Genomic DNA, 24,648 nt, shown 5'->3' with positions numbered 1-24,648 from the left:
CCCCCAGAGGTAACTCTTTAAGTAAAAATTATGGTAATTTTTAAAAAGTATTTTGGAATCAGCTCACAAACGTGCCTACTTATTTGGGCACTATACCCATCTCCCACATAGGATCTTATTCTCAAAGCTCTAACAGAAGTCTTGTAAATGTTCAGAAGCATAAGTAAAATAAAAGCATGGTAGCCCTGGCCAGTTTGGCTCAGCGGTTAGAGCGTCAGCCTGCGGTCCGGAGAGACCCGGGTTCGGTTCCCGCTAAGGGCACGTACTTCGGTTGCAAGTTTGTCCCCGGCCCTGGTTGGTCGTGCGGGTGGCAGCCACTCGATGTGTCTCTTCACGTCGATGTTTCTCTCTCTCTCTCTGTTCCTCTCTCTCCCTCCCACTCTATCTGTATAAAAAATGGAAAAATATCCTCGGGTGAGGATAAAAAAAAATAAATAAATAAAAGCATGGTAAAGAAAGTGTGATACGCTGAGAATTCTACAGCAAAGGTGCGTCCTATGTTTAGCCTGGCTTTCACGATTTGACTTTGGTTTTGATTCTTCGTGAGGGTGGAAGTTACATCATGGGACCATTTCAGCTGCTTTATCTACTTCCCTTTGCTGGTGGCTGCATGTTCAGGGATGGAGTGATACCGTCAAGACCAATGTAATGTGGTTGTTCCTGGGATGGAAATAACTAGTTTGGGTTTTATTGGTGGCCTGACCCGGAACTGCGGTAAGTGGGCACTGCAATCAATGCTCTCACATGACACAAGCAACACGTGGTCCAAGGTGGGGTCAGGGGTGGAGGGTGGTGACTGATTCAGGGCTCCATATAATCGTGCACCTCTGCCTTATAGACGGAAATAAATCCACACGATGCCTAACACCGAAGGGTAGAAAAGGTCAGCATCGTGTTAATCAGACACTGTGTCCACCTGTGATGAAAAGGCGGCTTTGGTCGTTGGTGTAAGATTACACCTTGCTCGTATCTTATTCAAGTTTCGAGGCACAGGCCAAGCTCCGCCTCCATCAGGGGGGCGCCTCAGCCCCATCACCTCCTCCTCCTCTCGGCTTCGGTGGCTCATGTGTTCTCCCTGCATCTACGCACTGTCTTGGGTTCATGTCTGTTGCTTCTCTATTGGTCTTATTTGCCGAAGGGGAGGTAAAGCTGCTTGACTGTGGGGACCACGTTTTACAATGTTCTGTTCCCCGCTGTGGTACTAAATGCTCTTCCCACTCCACAGAAGCTGCCCGAATGAGCGACTGTGCTTGGCCAACACGGCAGGCAGGGCCAGGGCCTGGATCCCCAGGGTAAATGAAAACCAATCAAACGTGAGTTCAAAGGCACCACGGGGGCTAAAGTCCTTGCTGACTGCAGAAGGGCTGACTTTTGACAGGAGAGTAAGCAAAGCCACTGATGCTGCGTGTCCCTGCTGCCTGACGTGACTCACGGAGCCTCAGTCTCATCCAGACGATAAGGAGGCTGGAGAGCAACCTCTAAGGTCACTTCCATCTCGAGTTCATGAATTTTCCATCTGTCTGTCCCTGTGGACAGGCCCTGCACTTGACATCTCAGCCAGTGTGCTTGCTACACCGACTTCTCACTTCACAGAGGGGAGGGGAGCTCCCAGCGCAGACAGGCCGGCGCCCTGAGCACCTACCCCCAGCTCCGGCCCGCTCCGGTCGGGGATGATGTCGTGGATGTTGCGGTAGTAGCCCAGGCACAGCGTGGCGCAGCGCACGAGGGCGCCCATGTACAAGGACAGGATCGGGATGAGCAGGGGCTCCCTGCACTCCAGGTGGCTGTGAAGCAAGATGGCCACGAAGACGACCTGCAGGGGGGGAGGGGAGACGAGTCAGAGGGGGGACGGAGCCAGAGCACGGCCCGCGCTGCGCCCGACGAGACTGAGTTCTGAGTGAAACCTGACGTGGATGAGAGAGAGAGGAGACCGGCTGCGGCTCCGTGCTGCTCTCACAGAACTCGGGTCAGACGTCTGGGAGTCACGGGCGAGCACAGGACCGTTCTGGTATATTCACCACCAGGACTCTCTTAAGGCAACTGCACGTCTGGTTAAGGTTATCGCTGAAAATATCTACAGACCCAGACCCCAAAGATACAGTAGAGTTTTTCCCTCTTGAGGCTGGATATTGACATGCACACGAATCCACACCTGCGGACATAGGTCACACACACACACACACACACACACACACACACACACAGTGATCAATGACAGCAGGATACAGAAAAGTTGATATTAGTGTTTATAAGACGGAATTCACTAAAAATGCAAAAGCACCAATATTAGTTATTATAAAACAAGCTAAATTATAAGTAGTAATTTATAAAAATGGATGATGTAAAAGAAATAGTCAAGAGGGATATAAATCATAGTAAAGTTTCTAAAGTAAATGTAATAATGTATGTAACCTCCCTGTCCTACAGAAATATGAGAAGCAGCCCCGCCTCTATCCAGAGTCCTGGGACCCACACATTCGAAAGACCCCTGAGGTGTCCTGAGTGCAGAAGTAGGGTAATGGGTGAGGGGGGATGTCCCTGAGTTACATCAACCTTAAGAGCCGAACCTCCACCACCTGACAGACATGTGAAATACACCCCCACCGAGGGACTCTCACCAAAGGACTTATCCCGGTCACTGCATTATCAGGGAATCAGGGGTGACAGAAAGTCACACAAGAAGCTGGAGACTGAGCGTGATTCACTGGATGAGTACATGTGTTGCCATAGTGACCACAGAAAAGCAGGGTGATCCAGAGACACGTGTCTGAACGAAATAAAAGTATTAGCTATAGGGGTGATGTGCTTATAGCACAGGCTGGCACTTGTGCCTAGGCTGTCGTTCAAACCCGGTGACTGAGGCAGACCCTGGCACCAATGTCCTTAGGGGGATGCAGGGCAGCGGTGCTGCGGGGCCATGTGGACACACCAGGCTGCCCGCAGCACGGGTGATGTGAGTGGTCATAAGTGGGGCAACGCTCAGTCACGCTCATGCTCACTCTTCATACAGCAGCGCCAGTGATGGGCGAGGAGGTGCCGTGGCTTCGCCCCAACTGCTGCCAGTGGAACCACTTCATGTTAACTAGAAACTAGGGACCAGCGGGCGGAAGCCTTGTGAAGAACCCACCACGTCTGGATCAGGAGACTGAGAGTTCTGTGTGGCAACAGGATGCCCATGTACTTCTCCAGTGAATCAGAGGCCTCTAAGGTGCCCGAACACGGAAACTCAGACCAGTGTGTCTGCAGCAGGCGTAACACTGGACATATGCAGACCTACAGTGTACACTGGGATGATCACATTTACAGACTTGAAAACGTGTATGCAAAATGAACAGGTGAAGGCCAACCCCTCTGCCAAGCCCAGGAAGGCTCCTGGGGCCATCAGAACAGCCATGCAGGACCAAGGAGGAGGAGCTGGACTTGAAGGAACAGGGAGCCACAGGCACGGAATCGGGCTGGAGTGGGACAGAGGAACAGGAGGGTGCCTTCGGCCAGTCATGCTCCCAGGGTCAAGGTGAAGACGTTGGCAGCCTCTCCCGTCCTTTCAGTGACGTCATACAGTCCAATACTTATCACAGTGCTTACCATCTTCATGGTGGAGTGTATCATTTGTCAATTTAAAATAAGCCTCGAGCCTTTGAATTTCAATCCGGAACTACAATTTTGAATCAAAGAATGTCGGATTAATATCTGAGGGAAACCTACTGTCTCAGTGGTGAAGACTTTCCCAGGGGGAGCCTGTTATGTGCTGGCCCCACGCCAGGTGCTGGGGAGTCAGCGAGAAATCACACAGTCCCAGATTCTGTCATCTTAGAGGAGGCAGAAATGTTGATCAAACAGGGATGCCAGCGAGTGACCACTGACACACTGGGACAAGGCCTGTGAAGGGAAGAGGGTGATGGCTAGAGAGCCAGGCTGTGGAGTGTGGGAGGGTACCCCATGTGGGGTGTCAGACCTACAGCCTCCGCAGGAGCAGGCGGGTGGGACGTGGGGATTCAGAAGGAGGTAGGGAGAACTGAGGCAGAACACTACCTTCTGGGCAGAGGGATGCCGGTAAAGACCCCAGCAGGACGGGCTGGGCCACACCGAGGCCCCCAAAGGAGGACCTGTAGCTGGAGTGCAGGGTGCAGGACAGCGCCTGCTGGAGGGGAAGCAGGGTCCCTGCGTCTTCAGTACCTGCAGCCTACGATCGGGACTTTGGCGTTTACCTCATGAACACCAGGAAGCAACTTTAAAGCAGGTTTTAGGCAGGGGATGAGGTGACTGGATTTCACTGAGAACAGGTCACCGTGGCCGAAGGGGAAGGATGGAGAAGAGCCAGGGCAGCAAGGGGCAGGTGAGTTGGGAGGCGTCTCAGGAAGTGCAGGTGGAGGGGAGGTCCCTCAGACCAGGGCGAGCACAGCAGAGATGGGGAGAGGAGGGCAGGAAATAAAAGTCTGGGATTAAAACTGGAAAGGTTTGGTGATGAAGAGGGATGTTCCAGGGTGGTTCCCAGGTGTCGGCCCAGACCCATGGGTTCTCAATGACTTCAGAAGGGAAGGGCTGATTTTAGCAGCAAGGTTAGGGGACTGGAGGTCCCAAGCAGGTCCCGCACCTCAAGAGAATTCTCATTTTAATAACGAGCAACCTAGGAATGGCCAGGTGATCAACATTAAACAAACACAGCAACATGTTTCATAAATCCCTCAGCAACATAATTGGAACACAGGACTATTACAATAATAGTGGCACAGAAACGCACTGCATGTTTGAGCCAAACCAAGAGGTTTTCTGTACTACTGTGTAAAAGCAATTAACTTAGTAAACTTTTAAAAAGGGAGTTGCCACAGCAATTCAAAACATTATAAACTATTTTCATTTTGTCCCTGGTGATTCCTTGCCATCTATCTATGCCAAAGTCATATTTCAAAAGACCCTGCCTAGCCCTGGCCAGGTGGCTCAGTTATTTGGAGCATTGTCCTCATGTGCCAAGGTTGTGGGCTTGATCCCTGGGTCAGGACACATACAAGAATCAACCGATGAATGCATAAATACATGGAACAACAAATCGATCTCTCTCTCCCTCCCCCTCTCTCTTCCTCTCTCTAAAATCAATAGACCAAAAAAGAAAACAAAGCACTTTGTCTACGATCTATTAACTCATTACCAAATTTAGTAAATGCTCTCAGGTAATAAGAGGGATGAAGCTGAGGGTGGGTTGTGGCAGTAAAAGGCTTAAGAATAAACATCGAATTTATTCCCCCAACCATATTGTGTTAGGAACTCAAACAATAAGGCTTAAAATAACTACTTCACCAGGAATAGACCGAAACCAGATGCCAACTGAATCCAGCTTCCATGGCTCCTACTAACCAGACACGTTCAGTCTGAACTTGGGAGCCCTCCTGATAGGCAAGGACCGGGACCAGGTTTAAAACTGAGAAGGAAAATGGCTGTGGGTCCAGGTGCGCGTGTGTGTGCACACAGGTGCACACACTGTCAGCAGGAATGAATTTCAATCACTTTTCATTGTGATCCATGGAGTAAATGCAATTCACCTGGAAATCTAACTCCTGGTCTCCAGGGAGGGACTGATGGTTCGATAGATTATTTCAGACGATGGCTAAAGGACTCGCGTGTACAATGGGAAAACCAGGGAGAAGAGCATGGAATTGGCCACAGAATGGAACTGAGAATTGGGAAGGGAGCTTAGAAATCGGTCTAACCTCCTTCTCTATGATGAAACCATTCTCATAAACTCCTAAATGTAGGAACTATGTCTAATTTATGGATTATAGGAGTTAAATCTAATTTTCTGCTGAAATTGTTCATGCGGCATCCTTGGTGGAAGAAGAAAGAAAGGAGAAGGGAAACCAGGGCTGGTGCCAGACCCCAGGGACCTGGACTGAGCAGAGAGAGCAATGAGGTTTCTCCTCAGGCAGCGCTGAGCCTCCTGGTTCTTTTAAATGTGGGGAATGATGACAGAATGGCAGCCCGGCGCGGCAACATGAGAAACATTTAAGGATAATTCCTGCCCTGGCTGGTGTGGCTCGGTTGGTTGGGCACCGAAAGATTGCTGGTTTGATTCCCAGTCAGGGCACATGCCCAGGTTTCAGGCTCGATCCCTGGTGGGGGGCGTGCTGGAGGCAGCCTGTCGATGTTCTCTCTCACATAGGTGTTTCTCTCTCTCTCTCCCTCTCCCTTCCTCTGTCTCTAAAAACCAACCTACACAACACACACACACACACACACACACACGAATGTATAAAGAAGAATTTCTAGTAACTCTAGAACCAAGCAACAGCCCACATATTGTTAGGCCACACAGAGGACCTAGTGTCCACACAGCCAAGTGCCCAGTGACCCTATGACCACCCCAAAATGTCCCAGCTGTGACTTTATAGTCATTTCACATGCCAGCTCTTTAAAAGTAAAGGTCAAAACCTCTGACACTACATGTAACTTCCCGAAGCCCTCATTCTAGCAAGATTAAACAGACTGGTGTCCCGGGAGGCTCGTTTTCTCGTTCGCTTCACAAACGTTCACCGAGGTCCACGCCCGACCTGAGTCAGGGAGGAAGGCGCCGCAGGGCGAACGGAGGCACAGGTGGCATCGGGGAGCTCTGGCACCCCCAGGGGGGCCCTGAGAGCTCTGGCCGGCGCGCAGACTGCACTGACCTGAGCGATGACGTCCGAGATGGAAGCACATCCCACCAGGAAGCTGTACTTGTGTTTTAAGAGAATGCCAGCGTGGGTCCAGGCCTGCCAGAAGAACGAGAATTCAGCATGAGGCACACCTTTGGGATTCTATCATTTCTGGTCGTGGTGATGTACTGGACAGTCCTGAAATAGACTTCGTGCCCCCTAGAGCCTCAGGAGTGCAGGTGGGGAAAACTTTGGTTGGTCAAACGACTGTAGCGGGGCCGGGTGGCTACAGCCACGTTGGCTTTTGAAGTGGAGCCGGTGACTGCACAGAATTCATCTCATAACAACCACATGCAGACGAGTGGCCCGGTTAGGGTCCCGTGCCTGGCGGGACAGCGGGGTGGACAGCAAGCATGGAGGAAGCCAGCCTCTGGCTCCGGGAATCATCAAGCAGCAGCTTCTCCACAGATAAAACCTGTCCTAGTGGGGCACCAACTTGGTTCTGAGCTACCGCCGTCATGACTGGTTCCCATGGACTGACCAGGGTTCCACTCCTTCTTCTCTTCAAGTTTGGGCAGGATGTGATCTGCCCTTGTGTCTTTGAGGGAAACTACGAGGCAAGTCCTGGAAGGGGAGTAGACAATGGAAAGACCAGGGGACGGCAGGTGTGGAGGTTTGAAGTCCATGATAGTATCTGTTTAAGGATCAGCCTTCTGACCTGGAAGGGCCGACCTGGCCTGACACAGAAATAACATTTCATGTGAGCTCAGTAAGTCGGTGTCAAGACTTTACATAGCAGCTGCTACATCTACTTCCTTCCTCGGCCTATGTGGCCCAACGTGTCAGACGTGAAAAGAAATGCTAACTGTAGATAACATTTGCAAATAGCAGCTTCTGGCCTATCTTTGTTGACCAAAAGCCATCTGGATGATAAGCTTTGCAGTTTTCAAATATTATCTCTCCAACCAATACACCAGGGCTACACTGCAGGTGTGTGTGTGTGTGTGTGTTTGGGGAGATGACCTGCTCGTTATAAATGTTCATTACTTTATGTTTTATTAGAAATCTCTTGCCTTTGGGGTATTTGAGGGAGTTGATGGATGAAACATGGAAGAAAAGGGTACTCATCACACGTTTTGGTGTTATACTAACTGTTAGAAACTTTACCGTGGCAAATAAATACAGCTGAAGGAGAGTGGAATACGGGGCACTTGAGTCTATGATTCACTTTTACTAACAGTCCAGAGTTCCCTGAATTCACCGTACAATTGTAATTCTTCTTCGTGTTTAGAGTCCTAGTACAGCTGGGTGGGCAGGTGTCAGACCAGCATCATGGACCCTGGCTGGGATGTTTCCTCCTTTAGGATGTGAAAGGGTCACCCACTGAGCTCTGTCTGACGGGGAAGCACGGTGAGCCACTGTCGGGCAGCATGGACACCCTGGGAATCTGGTTCTACGGACCCAACCCCTCTGCTCTTCTCGTTTTTTCTGGTTATGTGTCAACTACCAGAGTAACTACACCTGGTGACAGGAAAAAAGAAAATCTAGGTACAAGTGTTCTGATGGGTAAATTCTCCCACTAAAGTGCTGTCCCAACAACTGAGCACTAAAACCTGTCACACCTGAGAATTTAACAGTTAAGGCTGCCCTGCAAGCTGGTGGAGAGCTGTCAGTCACCTAACTGCTGGCAAACTCCGACTTTCGGTAACATTTGAGAAGATGGGCCACAGAATTTTTACCGTGACTCATTCTTCCATAGACTTGGGGCTGCTCTCTCACCTTAATACAGACATCCACTCGCCTCGTGTCTAATGTATATAAAACTGGAGGTAGGGATGCTAAAAACTGTACATATGAACATATTTGAATCTCCTTCCAAGGGTTATTTAAAATGAAGCCCAAGGAAACGGCTTATTTTTCAGCACGGGATATGATGAGCACATATATATTTTTTATTTTTGCTAAGTCTTCTACAGCACAGATGGGTAGGAAAAAAAGCATTGTATGAGAACTCATTAGAATCCTGACAAAGAATTCAATCTATGGAAGCGAGCTACCCCCTTAGCTAATGTGGTAAAGCTGGTGTTTAAAGGAATAAAATCCTATCAGGATATTAAAGAGATTACTATTCTAAAAAGCTTTAGATACTCTCATACCACACAAGTGGCAAGTTTATCAGAAAGCTATCCGAATTCCTAGATACTGAATATATCAGAAGAGAACGTCATATTTCAATAAAAAATGTCAAATGGCTCTCCTGCTGCCTGCCAGAACTTACAGCAAATACAGACAATTCTCATACAGTCAACTGACAAGGTGGACTGGTTCAGTCACCGGGAGCCCTTCTGACTGTTGGATGTTAGTAATGGTGCAGCCCTTATGGAAATCAGCATGGTGGTTCTTCAAAAATTTGAAAAGAGAATTACTATATACCTGAACAAATCAAAGAAGGGACTGAAAGAGATATTTGTACACCCATGTTCATAGCAGCATCATTCAATAGCCAAGAGGTGGAGGTAACCCAAAAGTCCACTGATGAATGAATAACCTAAATGTGGTAAATACATACAATGGAAGGTGATTCAGCCTGAAGAGGGACATTCTCACATGTGTTACAACATGGATGAACCCTGAAGACATTACACAAAGTGGAATAAGCTGGTCACAAAAAGACAAATACTGTCTGGTTCCACTCACAGGAGGTTCTTAGAGTGGTCAAATTCACAGAGACAGAAAGCAGAAGGGTGGTGGCTGGGGGATGGGGGAGCGGTAATGGGGAGTTAGTATTTAATGGGGACAGAGTTTCAGTTTTACAAGATGAAAAGAATTCTGAAGATTCACAACAGTGCAAATGTACCTCATGTCATGGAACTGTATACACAAAAAAGGTTACAATGGTAAATTCTCCGTTCTGTATATTTCACCGGGATTAGCGGAAGGCCAGTCTTCTCTACTCACCATCGCATCCATGAAAGGGAAGGCGGCAAGATAGAGGAAGGCCCTCCGCGTTTTGCTCCCCACGGACTCGTCCACATGGTGCAGTTTATTGATAATGTAGTAGCCTAGGTCACTGTAAGCTGCAAGGGGCCAAAAAACATACATGGCGACATTTAGAAAAAGTTGTCTTTATATGCTTTTTCTCTCAAAAGTTTAAAAACAATGTATTTAAACTTAGAAAATGTATATGAGCAAAATGAAGACCATCTACAATCACATCCCTCTACCTGGGTCAAGGGGTGGGGTGGGTCATGGTGAAACTCTGGGCTCTAATCACCCAGTTCTTTTATGGGGGAGGTGTGGTGGGCTTGTGTGGGGTATGCATGTGGGTTTTAACAGAAAATGTGATTGTACTTATATATCCTCCTTTCGAAACCATGAACACCTTTTCATGACATGCTTCTACATCTTAGGGGTGGCACCGAATGTCTTTCTGTAGGTTTACTTAGTATCAACTCAGACTCCTATTATTGTCCATTCAGGTAGTTTCCATTATTTTGATATCATAAAAGAAGGCTTGATGGACAGTTTTGAAGCTAAATGTTTACACATATTCTTAATCATTTACTAAGAGAAAATTCCTAGATGTTATTATGCCCCTTCAGCCACAATTTTCCAGCTAACTTTTCACCATTTGCTCTTCATTATGCTTCAGTTTTTTGGAGGAGGGTGGCACCCTTGACTGTAGCCCTGCCTGGTGGTAAATGGTATCTCTGAGGTGCTTCTGAAGTCCCTCCAACATCAGGATTTGTGACCAGTGTGTGACGGGAACATAATGGAACTTAACCAGTGTGGGCTGAATGGGTGTACAGGTGCCAAATAGACACAGAGGGAAGGAAGAGAAAGGCCTCCCCATGTTAGGCGGGCATTCCGACGGGCGATACCGGCAAAGGCGACGTAACATCATGTTTTTTCTACCTCATTGATACATGCTTAGAATACACAGGAAGATGACCACCTTTGTGTTTTTTGTTTTTTTTTATCCTCACCCGAGGACATTTTTCCATTTTTTGTTCAGGTAGAGTGGGAGGGAGAGAGAGAGAGAAACATCGAGGTGAAAGGGACACATCGAGTGGCTGCCACCCGCACAACCGACCAGGGCCGGGGACAAACTGCAACCGAGGTACATGCCCTTAGCGGAAACCGAACCCAGGTCTCTCAGATCGCAGGCTGACGCTCCAACCGCTGAGCCAAACTGGCCAGGGCCACCTTTGTGTTTTTATAGTGTTTTACTGAGTGCTTTAACAGTCATGCCCCTGCTGTTTTCATTCTTTTATTAATATGAGTGTTCGTGTACCTGACCACCACAGATGCTGTCTGGCAATCAGAAAGGAGGCAAAGGCAGCGAGCCTCACCTTATGGGAAACAGTAAGAACCCTCCTCCCACTGCGAAGCTTGGGGGATGACTTATTACCAAATTAACTGGTAAAAAGAAATGACTCTCCTTCCTTTGTCAGGATCAGTCTTGAATTATGGGTACTGAGGTCTTCGGGATGATATTGAGAATCTTTAAATGCACAAACGGGAATCCCACTGGGGGCAGAGGTGCAAGTGAGCGATGTCCCGGGTAGAGGCGGGACGGGCTGAGACACGCAGAGACAAGGAAGGTGGGGAGGCAGATGCAGGGGGTGAGGGCTGAGTCCTCCCAGGAGAGGCAGAGGGGACAGCCGTAAGGTGAGCTGCCAGGTGAGCAGAGGTGTCAGGTGTGGAATGCGGCAGGGCCAGCAGGGCCACTGAGGCAGCAGGAAGACAGACCCAGGAGGGGAGGCGTCACTGGCAGAAAGGGGAAGGACGTGGGAGGGTGGGATGAGTGAGAGGCCAGGGACAAGGGAGGAAGGAGGCAGCTACCATGTCTGTGCTTGGATCAGAAGGCACACAGGCGGCTGGGAATTAGAGGAGGCTTGACTGAGGCATTCGGACCTGAGATAAGCTGACAGAATCACAGAGGGATGGACTTTATCATACAGACTGCCAGCTTCAGCTGCCGAACCCTGGAAATCTTGCCTCCGAGTTTCTTGTTGCTGCTGTTTATCTGCACATGTGTTTTCATTCAGTCAGGAGGCTACTGTGCTGGGACCTGCAAGGAACCCAGGCTGCTCCTGCCTCAGCACTGCCCCGCGCTGGCGGAGGCCACGGGCCAACAGCAGGCATGCTGGCAGGCAGAGCAGGGCCCGCCAGGTGCCAGGGCCCCAGGCTGGCTATGAATAGCTCTGCAGCTAAAACTCCCTGTCAAAGGTTAGCCTTGATATCAAACACCAGCTGAGTGGATCTGGCTACACAGCCAACGCTGGGACCACAAAACTCGTGAGAGGTTGAGATCCAGAGGGTGGTGGTGTGGCTTAAACTGTGTCCCCTCGAAATCTCTATGCTGAACCCTAGCCCCAGTTCTCAGAATGTGACCGTATTTGCCAGCAGGGTCATTGCAGATATAATTAGTGGAGGAGATTGGGCTCCCAATCCAATATGACCGGTGTCCTTCACATTTGGACTTGGAGACAGACACGCACAAGGGAACACCCCGTGAACCCGAATTCAGACAGAACAGTCATGCCTGCACAGACCAGGCCGCTGCGGACGCCAGCAGGCCGCCAGAAGCCGGGGAGCGGCCTGAACAGAGCGGTCTCACGGCCCGGAAGGAACCACCCTGCCGACACCTCGATCTTCCAGCCTCCAGGCCGGAGACGGCACGTTCCTGTCGTTGAGCTGCGCAGCCCCTGCAGGGTGGTCAGGGCAGCACTCGCCAACCCACGTGGCGGCTTCTGCAGAAGGGAAGGAGAGAATTCTCTTCCTGTGAAACTCTGGGGTGGCAGCAAGAAAGATGGGACCTGCTGTGTGGCCGGGGGGGGGGTTGGGGGGGTGGGGTGGGTGGAGATCCACGTAAATGAGCTTTTCTACCCTGTGTAAATATATCTCCTTATGCTACCATATTTTGACTAAAATAGCCAAAACAGCGCCTTTCTGTACAGTAATGAAGGAAACATTTACATCTTAGCAAGGTCTGGAGGACGGAGGGGGGATGAGCCCAGCCCAGTGTTCTGACTGTCGGAATGTTCCCCTCATCCCTGCCTTCTCCAGCCTGCAGGTAGTGCTGGGCTCTCCCGGGGTCCCCAGGCCCAAGTACTTAGAGACCTATGGGTCAAAGGCTGTCTTTGCTTCTTTTTCCTTCTTTTCCTCTTTTAAGTACTAGGAAAATTTGGAGGCCAAGGAAAGCTTTTCCTCCCTTCCTTCTACTCCTCCCCTACACGGCAGAAGAGTCTGATCATAACTACAAAGGTTGTTTCCACCCTGTGAGCTGGGAATATAAAATCCCAGCAGCTGTCTTTACCCCCCTCGGCCCCCCCTCCCAGCCTGTGCCCTGGAGCTGTTTCCAGCGGGAGCTGTTGGCTGGGGGTAATTTGTTTAAAGGGCTTTGCACAGAGTTCTTAGCAACATCTAGTAACCTTCAACTCCTATAAACTGCCTTACCAAGACTGTTCTGAAACAGCACGTATTCCTTATGAAGAGCAGAACATTAAAAAGAAAAATGAAACGAGGTTTTTAAACAGATGTAAATGGATTTCCTGATGGGGATGCAGTAAGAGGACATCGACCTGACCTATTTACAGGTCAACAGCTTTGAGCCTGCCCAAATCCCTAGCTCCTCTGACCGAAGGCTGCCGGCGTCATGGACCCTCTCCGCAATTGGTGGTTCTCAAGCTTGTTCATCCAGTAGTTACCAGCCCTTGTTTCAAAATGCATGGCAATATTAATATTAACCAAAACAAGTCTATATACCATTTTAACAACAGGATAATATGTGTATTTCCAAGAGGCAAATTTGAGAACTCATTCTCATTCAAATCCCCAAGTTCCCATGCTTAAAAGTCTCACAACTGATTGGCCCACTATGTTCTTTTTATGAGGCTTTTCACAGGGGCTGATAACTTCACCCTGTGTTTCTAATGTATTATTTCCAAAGGGTGTGTGTTTGCATGACTGATATTTAAATCACTTTAACAAAAATGTCTGAATGACTTGTATGTGTCAGGCAATGTGCTACTGTCCCAGCTGCCAAGAGGCTGGCCACCTGCAGCAGGGTGTGTCACAGACATATTACAAGCTCATTTATATTCTGCACCATGCAACATTCATCTCGAAGATAGGGGGATGGGAGGTACAAACACTGCCCAGGCCTCGGAGAGGAAGCATAAACCTATACACAAAATAAGTTAATATGACATATTAACACAAGAACAAAAATTCTCTCTTACCGGTATCAAGACTTGGAAGAGAGCGTTTTGTAATGATTTACTGTATGATACCTGCTTTTCTCTAGAGAACATGCCTTAGTCTTGCCTGAATTCCCAGGATCTAGACCAGTGTTTGCCACATAGGAGGTGTTCAATATATATTGATTGAATAAATGCATGAATCCATAACGCCCAAAGAGGTGACTGGGACAGACTGATTGCAATAATGTCCCAGCAGTGGCCATCTAGACCAGCTCACAGTCAGCTGACAGCCCCCAGTGAGACCACCGAGATCAACAGAGCTTCCTCCTCAGCTGATCACAGAGGCACAAGCACGGCCACGTCCAGAAGAACTGCCCAGCCAACCCATGATCTCGTAAGCAGAGTATAGGGGTGGGTTTTCATACAGTGATAAATTGTGGGACTATTTTGGAACTGCCTGTTCGTTCCTAGCACCCTTGTTGGTTTAAATTACATCCAACTGTACTAATTCACCTTTTACAGGGCGGCTTTATGATCCATGAACAATGGAAAAGTTTGTTGACAAAGGAAGACTGAGAAACAGAATGACTCCAGAAATAACTTCACTTGTCCACGGCCAAAATGTTATTCTGAGCTCTGCTGACAGCCCAGGCTGCTTTGGGACATGGAGGAGGCCTACGGGTCACTGGTGAGAATAAACGTGTGAAGAAATAAGAAATCCACAGCAGTGGCTTCTGCATCTGTGTGAATGAGGGGGTCAGGCAACATGAATACCACGCAGGTGAAATTATGTTGAACCCAAATGAAACCAAATACAAGGTCACCAAGCTCTCCTCTCTTCACAGATTGAGAGAAAACAGGACCACCCCTGCACCGGGCCTTCTGGCCTAAATTAAGGTCTGGTAATGGCAAACTCCATGCATTGCGATCCTTGAAAATGGTGTCTCTTAGGTGAGCCATGACAAGACTAATGGCTGCAATTTATTTTAAAAGGGACACTTACTGGCAAGTGTCCAATGAGGGCTCCAAACCAAAAAGCCCCAAACAATCCAAAGGCTCCTGCAATCTGTGTCTAGAGCCAGGCTATGGGTGTGTGTAGAACAGACAGGAACTTCTGGGCCAGTGGACCTTCTAATCTTCAAGTCCATCGGCCCAACACCATTCCAAGTGTCTTCTCGTTGAGCTTACTGCACGAGGTTTGTTAGGGGGTTGCTGGACACATTGTTTCTGGAGCCATCTTTCCCTCACCATCTCCACCACGCGTTCCTGGGGAAGTGTCTGTGTAGTTAGTGGGATCTGCTCCAGTCATGTCTAGGCAAACCCATAACCACGTGCAAACCTCCCAAGGACAGGAGACTGTATGGCTCACTGGTGCAGTCCAAAAAGAAGAAGAAAAAATTAGAGAAACCAAATATAAAACACAAGGAAGAACAAGTCTTCAACTACCACAAGTGTAATGGAAAGGACATGGTACTGGGGCAAACAGTTCAGGGCTTTGGGTGCTCCCTGGCCTGAGATGTCCTACTGTGACCCATTAACTGATGCCCAGAGCTGACACAGAGTGAAAGTAAGGAGTTATGTCCCAAACTGGCTTTTTATTTATTTTTTATTTATTTTTTTATCCTTACCCGAGGACATTTTGACATGACCCCAACTGGAGCTGGGGACAAACTGCAACCGAGGTACGTTGCCCTTGGCGGGAACCAACCCGGGACACTCTGGTCTGCGGGCCAACACTAACTGCTGAGCCAAACCGGCCAGGGCTGAAACTGGCTTTTTCAAGCTGGAGATGCTAACATTTGAAATCCCTTCTAAGTGAAGAAGATCCTCCAGCAATTGATAAATTATTAGTAGATACTGAAAAGTATGAAGTGCTAGGTTCATCCAGATTGGGAGGAAAATCTAAGGTAGAGATGATCGTGCTAGGAGCCAGGATTTCTCCAAAGCCTGGAAGCATCATGGAATACACAATCTTTGGAAAAAAAACCCCCAAAACAACAAAATAACCGCAGAGGACCTAACCAAGGTACTACCGTCGTCCCTCGCCGCTTCACTCTATGACGGTTTTTTCAAATATAGTATAGTACAGTATAGTATACGAAAAAATCGCAATACAGTGAAGCTGCGAATGTCGAAGTGTGAAGTGGGGAGGGACGACTGTGTATAAAGAATCCTACTTCGCGGAAATTCATTTATCGTGGTAGAGTCTGGAACTGATTAACCACGATAAACGAGGGCTGATTGTAGTTCTTAACCAAGGAGATTATGCAGAATGATAAAATACATCTAACTTTTCTAAATATTAATAATTTCGTTAGAGACCTTGAGGTTAAAAAGATGTAAAAAAGCAGAGTATATAGCTTTTTCTTGGCTAAAGCTGTATTAACCAGTATCACATGAATGCTAGAATTCAATATGGCTGTCCTTGACATGTTACAAAAGAAGCCTACTGGTGCCAAAGGTTCTTCAAGTTCTCAGATACAGCCATGGGGCTCACTGCATAATGCCCACCCTGTCCATTCTTATTCCTGCTTGGCACTTCCTTGATCCTTTTCCTTTCCTCTCCCTTTTGCTGTCTGGGTTGTCTCCTGAGCTCTCCTATTGTCTGAGGCTCCATCCTTCCTTTACCTGGTTACCTGCCCTGGCCCTAGCCCAGGGCACCTCTCACATTCAACACTGAACTCCTCCTTGCTTTATTTCCCAGTTCACAGAAGCATGACTACTGTGCCTCCCACATTCTTTCCTCACCAAGAGCTCCTTCCCTCCTGTTTGCTCACTGTCACTTTGCTTTCTCAAGTCAGGGGTGGTTTTTAACTCTCCCCACTTTGACTTTGGTTTGCCTTTACCGTATCTCAAAAGCTCTCACTGGCTGCAAAGAGCGCTTGCCAGAGTCCTTCTGGAAATCAGTGCTAATCACGCACGTTTGCCCATGGACTACATCTGCTCAAGGAGAGGGGCATATCTGGTCACCGTTCTTCTGGACCTGTCTCACCTTTATTCCAAACTTTGGGTCAGTGGGACCTGGAATAACATGCACATACTACTGTTCAATAAACTTTTGTTTATTAGTTTTCAAGTGAGTTAAACAAAGGGCAATTCTTACTCTCACTCTCCTTTAGTCAAAGCAGGAAGATCAGCTCTATTATTATTAGTAGTATATCTCTTTACAGTTAACCTTCACATTAATAACATCATAAGGCAAAATGGATGTATTTCATCAGTGTTTGAGAATATCTCAAAAAGAGAAATCCACGGATTTTAAATGTACAGAGGGCATCACGCTGGGAAAAGTAAGTAATATCATAACGAATAAAATGAATAAAAGGTTAAGTAGGAAACAAAGCAAAAAGAAACCAAGAAGAGCTGGGCCATTAAACTGAAAAAGAAAAAAAATGCAGAATGCTGGGGTGTTGTTAAAATCACAAGCCAGGCAATAGGCAAGAAGAATCACTTTTTGGATTTTATATGGCTATAGCAAAATATTAATTTAGGGCACTGGGTGAAATTCTTGGCTCTATTTTGTATCAAAGAGAAGGAAAACATTAGAAGGAGCTGTGCTGTAAGACAACTCACGCATTCAGAGCCAGTTAAGAGACGACCCACTCCCTCCTCGAGGCCTTTCGGAACCAACCCCTGAGGGAAGGAATCTCTGCCTCCTCAATGCTCTCACATGTCCTCATGTGCTTCCTGCCGGCCCCTCGGGAGCTGTGCATAAGTGGAGTAGAAATTCATTTCAATTTCAGTCCTAGCAAGTGTCATTAGGAAGAAGCCTGAGAGCCCACAATGGCTTCTCCAGTCAAATACATCGGGAATATTTGCCTTTCAGTTTATCTGTGTCATTGTTCCCCTGTCAGAAGCATAGTGCTCCAAGAGGTGACTAGTAAAGAAGTGTAAGGAGCTTGTGTCAGCATTACTAGGACGTGAAATGGGTTTAAGTGCGTAGTGTAGGTGACATGTGAAGTACAATCTGAATGCGGAGATGTTTATTAATGATGGAAAAAGAGCTTTGGAAAAGGTTGACAGAGCAACATACCACCCAGAGCCTGTGGTCAAGTTAATGGGAACCAAAAAACGAATAAGACCTGGGTATAGAAAAGCTAAGGGGCTGACTGAGAAGAGAAGGAGAAGGAAGGTGTGCAAGGATGTGTGATGCAGCAGACAGCAGGAGGCAGGAGTGATGCAAGACTGAGGCAGAAAACCGAAATGCGGCCAACAAATGAGAAGAGGGTACATCATTAAACTCTGAGATTTGAGTCTTCAGAAGAAACTGATATGTGCTCTCTCAGCAATGGTAGAATGCTTCTGTTTGGTGGAGGAAAAGCATTGTGATTGTGAAAATGTTAAAAGTGAGAAGAAAAACCAATGGCCAAATATATCAGGAATGTAGAACCAATTTGGTTCAAATTTAAGATTTTATTTGATTCTATTTTAAAATGGAAAAACTTAGATTTAAGTTGGAAAATGACATGGATGTTTTTCTCTATGACCACATGGCTCCTCACAACAGTTCCAATAACATAAGACACTCAGCTTGTCTCTTCTCTAGTTACTGACAGCTACTAACAAGCTATTCCTCCCAAACAGTCAACCGTGACCGAGACACAGATCGTTAGGTCTATTCAGAAATCCAAGTAAAAAGACTCGCAGCAAAAAAGGAACTAATCTACCTGTTTAGACAAACATTTATTTAGACCTAATTCATGTCATGTATAGACTTTTCTCAAATATACATATCATCTTTGAAAACGACCCAGATCAAATCTAGCTGCAGAGGTTTTCTTCAAAACTTAATCGACAAGTTCGTATTAGGGGCATAAATTGGGGAAAGAAAGGCCTCTCCTCTCAGCTTCTTGCCCTGAAGCTCTGAGCCCAAATGAAATGGTGAATTTCAAAACTTTGGCTGCACATCTGGCCCATGAGTAACACCCTCTCATCCCCACTGCTCTCTGCACAAATTCTCTGCTGCCCTGAGAAGGCAAACCACAAAGGCCTTTCCCTGTTTTTTTTCGATTCAGTTACCTGAGTAAACATCATCTGCCACCTAATACAATGTAAATGGCTTAGGTTAATCTTCTGGCTCCTTTCTTCATCAGGGTTCTCCTAAAACCAGTGCAGTTTTAAGGTACATAATGGGTTTATGAAGTGTCAGTCACAGGTTCTGGGCAACTGGGTTCAACAGATGCACCATTCAATTTTTATGCCAGGTAAGCCGAGCTGTTTTAAAGCCAAGACGGTCTAAAATTATGGCCCCAGGGTTTTTCACAAAAGAAGGCGGTAGAAGAAGAAGAAGTAGAACTCTGGCCCCAAAGGAAGGTGCTTTTCCAAGGCCTTGGTGAAACTGGAGGCTAGTCGCTATACATGACATAGCTTCCTCACTGTTTCCCGGGAAGAACGTCCTGCCAAGAGTACTTAGGCCTGTCTTTTAATAAAAGGGAACAATGAAGCCCTTTGGAGGAAGTTAATTCTAATACACAATCTGTCATTTGTTCTCTTTAGGAACAGGTGTTAATTTTAAATATCATCCTTTCATTTTAATTCTTCAGATTAAGTGAGTGTACAATAACGCACGCCTCTAACCAAAGCACCTGCTCCCTTGTCGACTTGACTGAAGGCTGATCCCAGACGGTATCACCTACCAGTGAACTTCTCCCTCTGTGGCACAGCCCTTGGGAATCAGGGAAAGGAAACAACGGCTTCCCAGAGAAAATGCTTTTCTTGAGCTAGGAGCACAAGCTCCATTCTTCCGGGCTCTTGAAATTTGCATGAGAAAGATGTAATGATTACTGAGAAATCGCTTATCACAATAAATGCATTGAAATAAATGAAGAGGAATGAGAAATTACCAAAGCTAGGTTCCTAAGTGACGTGTCATCAGTCTTACCTATCAGGGTGTGGAAGATGGCAGCGATGGCGCCGGCCACCACCATGCACAGGACAGCTTTGGTTCTGTCTCGCTTGCTGTTCACAAACACCAGGCCCACATTTTTAAAGTCACTCATGGGACCCGTGAAGAACTTCATCAGGGAATAGGCCAGCCCGTAGCTGGCCAGCATTTCCACCGCATCCTCCTTGACAGCTGCAATACCCCGGTTCAAGGCCTGTGCAGGGAAAGACAACAGCATTAGAAGGATCTTCTCATCTCCAGGGAGTCACACTTCTAAAATAAAGCCCAACAGATCACGTTTCTATGGAAACGCTAAGCAGCTTATACGGTAAATCCCACTGTAATTTCATAAAAGTTATTAGTTTTCATTTTCATCCATATTAGCTTCAGTTTGAAGTGTCTTCCTGTGGGGGAGATGCCTGTCCATTGGAGTCATTAACCCCCCCCCATGAGCATTTTATGTTAATATCAGAAAATAATTCTGAGACGTTTTTGTTAAAAGCTTAACATGTTAAATGTTATTTGTAGGCTGAATCTATATAATAGCAATAGGCATCCAGGAAATGTCAATCACTTTAGATGGAGCAGATGATGATTTATTTTTTCTTTAAACGCAGGGCGTGTGTGTGTGTGTGCGCGCGCTTGCGTGTGTGCCTGCACATATAACCTGTAAGGCTGTGCATGTGTACGGTAGGTATCCTTCACAGCCTAGAGTGAGTTCTATGCTATGAAAAAAGATACTGAAAGAATTTATTGTGCCATCAATGGATGTTATTTACCTGATTCTTAGTGTATTTTACGTTGAAATATATTCCTATGTTCTGCGCAGACAGATATGAAAAGAAAACCTTTAAACCAAATATACTGTTTTTAAATAATGTCTGCTCACGAAGATGTGATCACAGAATATTCTGATTGGACTGACCATCCTCCTGGAGGGACCCTCTGAGGTCCTGGTGGGCTGGTCAGGGTGGCATTTCCAAACTAACCTTCCCATCAGCTAGACGGATCAATTACACTGGAGATGGTGGGAATGGATGTACAAGTGGAGGGAATTTTATTTAAAAAATGTTGCTCGAACACTATCTCTGACTTTAGGAACAGACAACTGACTGAGCAAAGAGTCAGCTGCCTGTAGCATTACATACTTTTAAAAATAGGTGTTCTGTTTTAGAGTAGTTTTAGGTTCACAGCAAAATGAAGCAGAAAGTACAGACAGTTTCCATACACCCCTGCTCCAATACATCCACAGCCTCCCCCACTGTCTACATCCCCACCCCACACAGTGGGGCATGGACTACAATCACACAGCATTGCCACCCAAAGTCCATAGTTCAGATTAAGCTTCATGCTTGGTGTTGCACATTTTAGGGGTTTTGACAAATATGTAATGACATGTATCCACCTTCATACAGTTGAACATTCTATGCAAAGCACTGTTTGCAAAAAATGTATTTAAAGGAGAGTACCAATTTGAAAAATGACTTCAGAACAATGTAGAATAAGAATGTATACTAGTTATAGGAATTTGGTATCATTATTCTGACAAAGTTGGTATTATATAAGGTGGTTTCTGGTAATTGTTTCCAATTATATCTCTAACCCTCTTTTCCTTTTTTTTCCAGTAATAACATAAAAATTTCCATGAGAACCTTCTTAGCCTTTGCAGAGCACACCTGCCATAATATCTTCCTTAAAAGTGAACGTTCCTTCTACCAAGGCTGATCAATACCTTACACCCTAAAGCAGAAGAAAAACCAATAAACTCCTTAATGATGAATCCTGTGCTCAATGGGAGGGTCTAGTCAGAGGGCTCCTGCTATATGTCAAAACCTACCACTTGGTAATCTTCTAAATTAATTTCCTTTTGGACTTCTGCAGTGGATGTCGCTGGCGTCCCACCCTGATCCCTGTACTGGGCAGAGTTCCCATGCCCAAATATTGTGAGCTGGCCACTGATGGCTCACAGCTGCTTGCTTCTCAAGAAAACTGCCCCTGGCCACCTTGGGTAGGTGAGCATGCATGCAATGGCTGGCTGACACAAGGGTGTAAACAATCAGATCCCCTGCCTCAGTGAGGGGCCATTCTGGTGCAACTCGGCTCCGGGGCTCCCCGTGGGACCAGGCAGAAGCTAATCTAAAGAGGAGACCACGTCCTTACTTAACTTCTCCCCACCACCCACTGCTTCCCTCTCCTCCTGAGAGTGCTTCCTTCATAAGTCACTCGGACGAGAATCCCCCAGCACGCGATCTGCTTCCACAGAGCCCAACTGAGGACACCTTCTAATTACATTCCTCTCAGACACTGAGAAGGGTGTAGTGTTGGTTGTTTTTCTTCTTGTCCTCCCCAAGATCAATAGCTGTAAATGGGCTTACTTTTTCATTGCTAAAATGTTTGTTCAAATTCATTTATTCATTTTACAATTATTTTTCAATAATTGCAGTAATTGCAATATTAGCAATAATCGCGCCTCAGATAAACCTCATGGACTATGATACCGCCACTGCGCAAAGCTTGTTTGTTCAAGTTTAAATGATACATACGACTTAGCACAAGTTTTAAAAGCATGTAGGAGGGCACCTACATAATGTAGGATTAGACTGTTTGTGTGTCCACTGCTCTCTATTTGCACCAAAGTTCACTGACCGCGTCCGAAACCCAGCTGAGACAGGTGCAGAGGAAGAGGGCACTGGAATGAAGGCGCTGTCAGCAAGACTGAGCGGAAAACTCCCCTTAGCGCAACAGTTATGGTCATTTCAGGAAAGAACACTGTTTAGAGCCATGCAGACAGGGACTGGCTCTTCCCTATCACTAAACAGCTGAGCGGCCTTGGCCACAGCACTTGTTTTCGCTGAAACTACCCAACAGATCTTAGACTGGATACAAGTGGTGTACAGGGCACCGAACAGTGACTGGAGAAGGCACTTAAAAACAAAGAATTTTTGCTAATTTTGTTTACCACTCTACACCCATCTCCTTGCCATGGCACAAACACTCAGCTATTTGTTAAATGAATGAATGAGCTATTTTCTACCAAGAACTTCAATGTTCGTACTAATTTCTTTGAACTTAAAAAAAAACATTGATTGCAAGATGTTATTACTTGTAAGATATGTCATTGATTGAACATTTTTAATGATCATATTAAATATACACAGTGACTGAAAAACATATCCTGATTTTTAAGAAATGTTAAAATGCAAGGGGAAAAAATAACTTTAGAATTGAGGACATATACTATAGTAACATTATCAGTCTTTTTATTATTCCCATTTGTAGCAAGTATTTTTCTCAATTTGTTTACTTTTTTAACTTCATGATTTTCTTTTGACACAGGAATATTAAGTTATTATGTAGTTGACCAATTATTTCATGGAGTTTCTTTCCATACTTATGGACTCTGCCGTTCTTACCCACCCATAGATAAGGTCATTTTAGTCTAGTTTATGGTTTTATTTGCACACTTAGCTTTTAATTTTCCTGAAACTTATGCTGTGAGATATGGCTTAAAATTAATTTTCTCAAAATAGTTTATTTCTTAAAAACCAGTTTGAAAAAACAACCATTACCCATTTATTTGAGATGTTTTCGTATCAGCCATTAGTTCTTACATGGCCTTCAAGTCATCTATTGTTTGCATATCTGCCTGTCTTAATTTGCTTACCCTGTTTTTCTTCACAGCATGTTCACTACCTGACATTATAGTCTATTTACCTGTTATCTGTCTTATTGTCTCTCTTCTCCAGGGCACAGAGAACTTGGTCTGGTTCACATTACAGCCCAGACCTACAACGTGATAGGGGATCACGTGACCATTATTTGACAGAATGAACTAAAATGTGCACAAGCAGTATACATGTTTACTGTGGCAGGTGAAGAAATGAAATAGGCCAGTGAGCCAAGGGCTCCTTAGAGGAGTTTAGTCAGACGGACTGGACTAGGAAACCCCTCCAGGGAGGTTTCACTGGAGCCGAGTGCTGAAGAACAAGAATGAACCGGCTGAAGGCCAGAGGAAGGCCCAGGCCGGCAGGCCTGCTTCGTGTCTGCAAGGAGCAGAAGGGAGGCCGGTAAGAGAAGTAGAGAGGGGAACAGGGTGAGTTTGGGAGAAGAGGCCATGCTGAGGTCATTCCAGGTCATGGTGAAGAATGTGTGTTTTGTTCTAAGGGTAGGGGGAAACCACGAAAGTGTCTAAGCTGCCCACTGAATTCCAACTGAGGAGTCAAGTAGGATAGTTGGCTACATGAATCTGGAGTGTCCAGGGGCAACGTCTGGGCTGTGGATATAATACATTCAGAGGTGGCAGCATATAGACAGTATTGAAAGGCAGGAGATAAATGAGATCAAATAGACAGAATATAGTTAGAAAGGAGTTGAAGATTCAGCCCTACCGCACTCTAGGAATAAATGTAAACACTGTAAGGAGGCGGGAAGCCTTCCATGTTGCATTAGTGTTATTACCCTGCTGTGCGTCGGCACCGATGAGCTAGCTGGGACTGTCCTGGCCATGCCCCCTGACACTGCTCAGTTGCCGTGGCTGGTAGAGAGGAGGAGTTACAGTCTGGAAATGCAGCTAAAACAAGTGTCTGAGATGCTGTGGAATGAGTCAGGCCTTGAGTCAGAATTCTGCCCCCCGACAGTTGTAAGTACAGAGGTTCACCTGCTGTTTGAAGGCGAGTTTCTAAACGCTCATCAGCTTCTGAGAGTGAAGACGTGTTAGATGCAGGCAGATCTTACAGTACTCCACTGTAAACATGAAGCTACTCTTCTTTTATTTTTTTTATGCTCACCTGAGGACATTTTTGCATTTATCTTCAGATAGAACGGGAGGGAGGGAGAGAGGAAGAGAGAGAGAAAAACATCGATGGAAGAGAGACACATCGAGTGGTTGCCACCCACATGACCCCAACCGGGGCAGGAACAAACTGCAACCGAG

The 24,648-nt window shown here is 46.5% G+C and overlaps 1 protein-coding gene and 1 pseudogene across 3 annotated transcripts in view; both read right to left on the bottom strand.

The window, feature by feature from the left end:
• Positions 1–24,648, bottom strand: part of ANKH (ANKH inorganic pyrophosphate transport regulator) — a 120,780-nt gene that overhangs the window by 30,032 nt on the left and 66,100 nt on the right. For all 3 annotated transcript variants that reach the window (XM_036278680.1, XM_036278677.1, XM_036278679.1), the window contains 4 exons: positions 19,713–19,929; positions 9,582–9,700; positions 6,657–6,740; positions 1,643–1,813 (listed from right to left, as the gene is read on the bottom strand). In XM_036278680.1, coding sequence (XP_036134573.1) covers positions 1,643–1,813; positions 6,657–6,740; positions 9,582–9,700; positions 19,713–19,929 — 591 coding nt within the window. The remainder of the gene's footprint in view (positions 1–1,642; positions 1,814–6,656; positions 6,741–9,581; positions 9,701–19,712; positions 19,930–24,648) is intronic.
• Positions 22,102–22,230, bottom strand: LOC118642921 (annotated as a pseudogene).

The sequence above is a fragment of the Molossus molossus genome, unplaced genomic scaffold (assembly GCF_014108415.1).
Source record: "Molossus molossus isolate mMolMol1 unplaced genomic scaffold, mMolMol1.p scaffold_m16_p_3, whole genome shotgun sequence".
NCBI classification, from domain to species: domain Eukaryota; kingdom Metazoa; phylum Chordata; class Mammalia; order Chiroptera; family Molossidae; genus Molossus; species Molossus molossus.
The sequence above is the reverse complement of the archived record's forward strand: the minus strand, read 5'-3'. Positions and strand labels throughout refer to the sequence as shown.